At 36.4% G+C, this 6,605-nt stretch overlaps 2 protein-coding genes and 1 long non-coding RNA gene across 4 annotated transcripts; all 3 read left to right on the plus strand.

Moving 5' to 3' along the window:
- Nucleotides 1–1,137: 1,137 nt before the first annotated feature.
- LOC112171253 (glycerol-3-phosphate acyltransferase 9-like) lies at nucleotides 1,138–2,824 on the plus strand. Its single transcript, XM_040509287.1, has 3 exons — nucleotides 1,138–1,939; nucleotides 2,095–2,180; nucleotides 2,514–2,824. Exons 1-3 carry the CDS (start codon nucleotides 1,697–1,699, stop codon nucleotides 2,689–2,691), a joined length of 507 nt encoding a protein of 168 aa, XP_040365221.1. The 5' UTR covers nucleotides 1,138–1,696; the 3' UTR covers nucleotides 2,692–2,824.
- Nucleotides 2,825–3,025: 201 nt separating this feature from the next.
- Nucleotides 3,026–4,400, plus strand: LOC121050142. 2 transcript variants are annotated; one of them, XR_005802101.1, is made up of 3 exons: nucleotides 3,031–3,529; nucleotides 3,751–3,890; nucleotides 3,980–4,400. It is a non-coding gene; the product is annotated as an uncharacterized LOC121050142 (long non-coding RNA). The 2 variants fall into 2 exon arrangements; XR_005802100.1 differs by having other exon boundaries at nucleotides 3,026–3,529; nucleotides 3,751–4,400.
- A 1,075-nt stretch (nucleotides 4,401–5,475) lies between these two features.
- Nucleotides 5,476–5,994, plus strand: LOC112171254. Its single transcript, XM_024308464.1, has one exon. The coding sequence runs from the start codon at nucleotides 5,476–5,478 to the stop codon at nucleotides 5,992–5,994; it is 519 nt and encodes a 172-aa protein (XP_024164232.1).
- The last annotated feature ends 611 nt before the right edge of the window (nucleotides 5,995–6,605 follow it).

The following is a 6,605-nucleotide window of genomic DNA, read 5'->3' on the forward strand; positions in this document are numbered from 1 at the left end:
ATTAGAGATTCAAGTTTTGATCGAATTTTAGTGATTGATTGTGAATGTTGGATGATCAGGACTCATTCACGCGATGCTTTAAGTCGAATCCTCCGGAGCCGTGGAATTGGAATATCTATTTGTTCCCCTTGTGGTGATTCGATACTTTGTTCTATTTCCGGCAAGGTTAGAGCCTCTATCTTCTGCTTACATATTCAAACTTCCATGCATTTATGCCATCAAGCAACAAAATGTGCTGGTATGAGGTTATTGGTATAACAGGACATTGTCTCGCTGATTATTAGTTGACGGTGCTTGCCATTGTCGTTATTGTTGTTGTCTGTTTAGCTATTGAGGGGCTTAACTTATTGTGCAGGGTACTGGTCTTGACTATTGGATAGATAATTTTCCTTTCGGCATTCATTCCTGTGCACTTCCTACTCAAAGGCCATGAAAAATTGAGAAAAAAGTGCATATTGTTTTATTACATTTCTATACTTATCATGTATTGCATTTTTTCCTATTGTCTGAAAACAAGGTTGGATTTTTGTGACTGCCTTTTATAGGAATCAGGTTAAATGAAGTAGTATTGCATAATCTTTCATAGACTGCTACAATATTGTTTGGGTTACACATGTATTATCTTTTTATGCACTCTAAAAAATAGTTGAACTGTATTTTGCCATTGTTCTCAACATAAGGTATTTGCCTTTTTCTCTAGTCTTTGTCTAGCAAGTGTTACATGTGCATAATCCTTAGGGTGGTAGTCCTAGTCTATTATAGCATAGGGCATAATACACTTATATTCTTGATGCTCCTTCATCTGGTCTTGCTTTCTACATTGAACATCCTGTACTTATTATGCCCTGTTGTTTCTTTTTCCTTCAGAGATGTTTGGTGGAGTTAATGTGTAGCTTCTTTGTTGCATCTTGGACTGGCGTTGTGAAGTACCATGGACCAAAGCCTAGTATGCGGCCAAAGCAGGTAGTTTTAACTTTAATGTTCCTTTTTTTTTTTAAATAACCATATTCATTTGCTCCTGTCCTTATATTTTCTTCCCTAGTTTGAGCAGGTTTTTGTGGCCAATCATACTTCTATGATTGATTTCATCATCCTGGAACAAATGACGGCAATTGCTGTAATTATGCAAAAGCATCCTGGATAGGTTGGTAAGTGCTATTGCTAATATTGTTATTTATTGGAATTCCATTTTTGAAAGTGTTTCTGCCAAAACCTCCAAGGAAACTTGAGTCACTTTCATGCACAGAGTTCTATACTTGTCTGTATCATTGAAACGTCGAGTTAGATTTGCCCGATTTATGTAGTGTAATTACTTCAATTATCCATCTTACATGTAAGTTCCTCAGGCCTCTGATGGAAGTGAAGTTTTCTGGCTTTGTGTGATTTTATTTTATTTTCATGGTTTAGAAAATGAATTTAGTAGTGTTACCATATTTTTTCTTGTACATCAATGAATCATTTGTAAAAGTGGCCAAGTGAAGAGCCAGGTTTTGGCCTTTTGGATCTATGCTATTTTTGTTTACCACAAATAATAACAGTCAGGAATGGGAAAAATCTAAGTTCGCATTTTGCATATAATAAATGGAGTCCTTATGATTTTTATTTTCTTGGAGAAAGATGAAATCAAACTGATTATTATCTCTGTTTATGCCTCACATGAAGGATTGTTGCAAAAAATTATTTTGGAGAGTGTGGGATGTATCTGGTTCAATCGTTCAGAATCAAAGGGTTGGGAAATTGTTGCGAAGAAGTAAGTATAAATAGAAAGAGCATGCTGGATTTCTGTATTAAGTTGTTGCCCATGTTGGTATATGAACTTGTACAGTTTTATCTCTTTTTCAGATTAAGGGATCATGTGGTGGGGCCTGACAATAACCCTTTCCTTATATTTCCCGAAGGAACTTGTGTAAACAATCACTACACTGTTATGTTTAAGAAGGTCTGTATCTGAGTTTTTGTTTTGCTAAGGTTTTAGTGTGTTAATATTTGTGTTTCATTGTAGGACATATATATGTACTGAATTTGTTTCTATTAAGAAGTTCTTGGTCTTTGTCGTTTGATCTAACCTTTTCTTTTATTTGTTTATATGTTTAGGGTGCATTTGAGCTTGGCTGCTCAGTTTGCCCTGTCGCAATTAGGTACAATAAAATTTTTGTTGATGCATTCTGGAACAGCAGAAAGTAAGCTTGAATTCTGACAGACTAATATAATATGCACTCAGACTTATTTATTTACTTAGAGAATGGGTTTGTTCCTTGACATATCTTTCTTATTATGACCAAGAAAGTTGTCTACTCATATCTACTTTGAAACTAGTATAATGGAAAGCATGAAGTGTTTCAATGCCAATAAACACAATCGTTATAGTCCAATCCTTGTGAGCTGGCCATTGATGGTGCTCTTTGATATTTTTTTGCTTTAGATCCATGATTTGGAAGCCTTTAGCAATGCTTGGGCTGTTGTTATGTTGTCCATGGTACCATAAGGGTTTATATAATATGGTTTTGTTGCAGGCAATCCTTCACAATGCATCTGCTACAGCTTATGATATCATGGGCTGTTGTTTGTGATGTGTGGTATTTGGAGCCCGAAAATATGAAGCCTGGGGAGACTGCCATTGAATTTGCAGAGGTAACTAGTCTTTCCTGGGCTTGTATTAAGAACAAAGTGCCTTGCCTCAGGTCGGTCTGATCTTGTTTTATCTCCACCATTTTGGATACTTCATTGCAGGGTCAGGGACATAATTTCTATTCGAGCAGGACTTAAGAAGGTCCCATTATTTCAGGCTATGGAGTATTTATTAGTGTGTAGGGAGCAAGGAGGTAGTTCTTCGCCAAGAGAGTTCTACAACTTTTTGACTGAATTTCAAAAGGCATCTAGGTAATGCATTTTTTCTCTACAATTCTGTCTTGAGAGCTCATTTGAATAATATATATATATATATATATATATATATCTGTGTGTGTGTGTGTGTGTGTGTGTGTAAAATAAATAAATCTGTAAAAAAAGCTATAAGCCAACTTTTTGGACATGCTCAATAAATATTGCTAATACCTTTTATAAAAGTAACATCTGATAAAACCATTGGGTTAGGGGGAACAAAGAGACATTTTGCAAATATCTTTTAGGAGTTATCCATTTGAATTTACTTGGTAAAAGATCAAGTAATACAAGAAAGAAAAGTACACGAGTGCCACCATCCTCAACATTAGTACTTGTTGCTTTCAAATTTGTTCCAAAGGGTAGCATTCTCATTTTGTTACAGACATCTTCAAATGTTTGACGGTATCTTGTTTCTTTTCCAAAACGAAGTTAACATTTAACTTGCATGATTGTGTAGAAAACCTGGTGCTGCATGGAGATTTAATAGTCCCTGTGTCCTATTTAGTGTTTACATGTTTCTTACTCATTACATTCAAATTTTAAAACCCAGAATTTGTTAATTCTCTGCATAAATTTTGCAAAACGGCAATTGACATGGTTTCGTAACGAGCATATCTATCACTGGCTTGACGCTTCCAAACCCTTGGTATGCTCTCCAATTTGTTTCCATTATTTGCTAGAGATGTAGGTAACTCTCCCCTCAGCTTTATGTATTATTTCCCGCACTATTTCTTTGCACCTGAGAATGGTTAGACATATTAGCTTTAGCAATTTTTTTTTTGTCATTAACAGTATGGTTATCTGGAATTGTTAAATTATGCTCATGTAAATTTTGTGTACTCATCTCACACTGGACAAGTTTTGTAGGATATTGTTCTAAACTTTATTTGTGATGCATACCATGACAAAAGTGGAAATTGGGTTATGCCTGAGTCACTGCAAATGAAGAAAGAATTGTCAAGCCGCTGAGAAGTGTTTGAACTAAAAAGCAACCAAACTAAGAACAGGTATAGTATATGAACATTGAATGGTTTTAGTTATTGTTGAGTTGGCAAAAAGGGCTAATATATAGTTTTGTTTATATGCAATTGTGCAGGCATTTTATCAGACATGAAGATTGTTCAGATATTCTAGAATGGATACAGAGAACACAAGGCTGAAACAATGAATTGTCATTTAATATTCACTTCCTTGGTGCTTGATTTTTGCCAAAGCATCTGATATGATCAGACAGAACTATACTTGAGTAGGGATAATCTTCTCCTTACCGGCCAAAAAATCTCATCATAGAGTTTGTTTCTTTGGATAGGTTAGCTTTTAAGGCTCCAGCTTACTGCAGCTTTTATGTTGAGTCCTATAATTCTTTTCTTGAGATGATGTCCCAAGTAGATGGGCACGCACTATAATTCATTTCTCTGTTTAAAATGTTGGCTTCAATGATTGGGAAATACGCCATTTTTTGGTCTTGTATTGGTTAGATTTCTCATTTGATAGTTTACAATGTTTGTATTTAACGACATACTGTTCGTTTGGTAAATGGACCAAATGAATGCACAATCTAATTCAAGAATAGGATGTTCAAATGATTGCATAACATATTAGATATAATGATCACTGCCTGTTGTCTGAATGGCCAAAAATGTGACTTAAATCATTGTAATCAATCATATCACACATCGGTTTTTAAAGAATCAGTATTTTCTAATTTATACTCAGACAACAGAATTAATTAAACTCTGTTGTCGTAAAAGTTAATCACACAACGGAATTAATTGAACTCTGTTGTCCTAAAGTTAATCACACAACAGATATAGTCCAAGAACTGAAGTTTGAAGATCTATCAGACAACAGAAAAGATAAAAAAATGTTGTCTGACACGCTTAACATACAACAGCTTAAAACTGGCACTGTTATCTGAAGACAGCGCCTCAACTACTGAGCAGCTGCTCTTAGCATCTATCGAGCTATCACATAACAGTTATAACACATACATGTTGTCTGTGTGTTTCTCACACAACTGTGTTCCCCCGTTGTCTGATTTTTCATCAGACAACGGCTCACTCTACAATGGTGGGTCTCCAAATCCCACAACGGTTTTCTGCCGTTGTCTGATAAGATTTTTGGTGTAGTGCTTGCAAACCAAAAACTTGAGTTATGTGGCTTCATGTAGTCATAATTCAAGCAAGGCCTTTTGGGGAAAGTTATGGAATCTTAATGTCCCACACAAGATAAGAATCTTTCTTTGGAAAGCATTACAAGACTTTGTCCCGTGTGCAAAAAATTTGAAGGAAAGAAGAATTTTGGCTGATTCAAGTTGTGGGCAATGTGGAGCATTAGATGAGTCAATCATGCATGTTCTCTGGGAATGTCCAAAGGCTAAAAGTGTGTGGAAGAGATATTTTTTGCATGGGTTTATAACACTTGGCAGGAACCTTATTTTTTGGACTTGATGCATCATGTCAGCACTACCTCCATTGGAACTGAACTGGAGACCTTTGGTGTTATATCTTGGTGGCTGTGGCGTAATAGGAATTTGCACAGACATGGAGAACAGGCTTTAGAGCCAACTGTTGTCATTCGAATGGCTAGTGAATGGCAGGTGGAATGGGGAAAAGCAGGGGGGAGCAAGGCAAGTTCATGGTACTTCTTCGATATAAAGGCGCGCAAGTTAATTGGAGGCCTCCTTCTGTGGGTTGTTTAAAAATGAATTTTGATGGGGCTTGCGATGCTAAAAATAATGTCTGTGGCCTGGGTGTGGTGTTTAGAGATAATGTGGGTTTGCTAAAAGGGGCTATGGCAGTGCCACAGGTTGGAAACCTCCCCCCAAGATCGGTGGAAGCTCTAGCTCTTCTACATGGTTTACGCTTCGCCTTGCATTTGGGATATACGAGTCTAGAAGTTGAAGGTGATGCCCTTTCCGTGGTTAATGCGCTAGAGGATAGTTCTAATGATTTGAGTGTTGAGGGTCATATTATTGAGGAAGTTAAGTCTTTAGTTCAATTATTTCATGTTTGTAGTGGTCACTTTGTAAAGCGGGAAGGCAACAATGTTGCTCACCGGTTAGCAAAGGAGGCTATGAAACTTAGTCAACCTTTTCTTTGTTTAGAGTAGGGGCCTCATTGGCTCCATCAGTATGTCAGCATGGACTTTCAGTGTGAAGTCTAGTGTGGGATACTCATGGTCTCATAACCCATTGTAATCGTTTCATTATTTAATGAAGTTCTTCTTTTGATAAAAAAAAAAAAAGTGATTTCCTGATAGGACTTCGGCATTCATTCTCATTTTCCTTTCAAATTTTTTCTTTTCTTTCCTTTTTTAGTCTTTTTTTTTTTTTATAAATTAAATAGAGGATTAGGCGATAGTAGTTCCTCTACGATAGCCGATTTGGGGTGACTGGCACCCACCCACACAAAATGTTTTTTTTTTTTTTTTTATCATATCAACAACTAGTTTTTTATGAGTCGAACTCACAACCTTCCACTTACAAAAGGGAGACTTATGCCACTAGACCAAATGATACTTTCCTTTTTTAGTCTAATTATACTGTACTTAACATCAAGATAGAGGTCATAATTACAAGATCTGTAAAGATCACATACCATGATTATATCAGAGTCTCAGGGATACCACGAACACCCCTTGTCGTAGAATATCGTCAAGTAGATCAAATGCCTCTGTTACTGGGGTAGACTGGGAATCTGCAGTCAATAACTTGTCATTTG

The sequence above is a fragment of the Rosa chinensis genome, chromosome 6 (assembly GCF_002994745.2).
Source record: "Rosa chinensis cultivar Old Blush chromosome 6, RchiOBHm-V2, whole genome shotgun sequence".
Lineage (NCBI taxonomy): Eukaryota > Viridiplantae > Streptophyta > Magnoliopsida > Rosales > Rosaceae > Rosa > Rosa chinensis.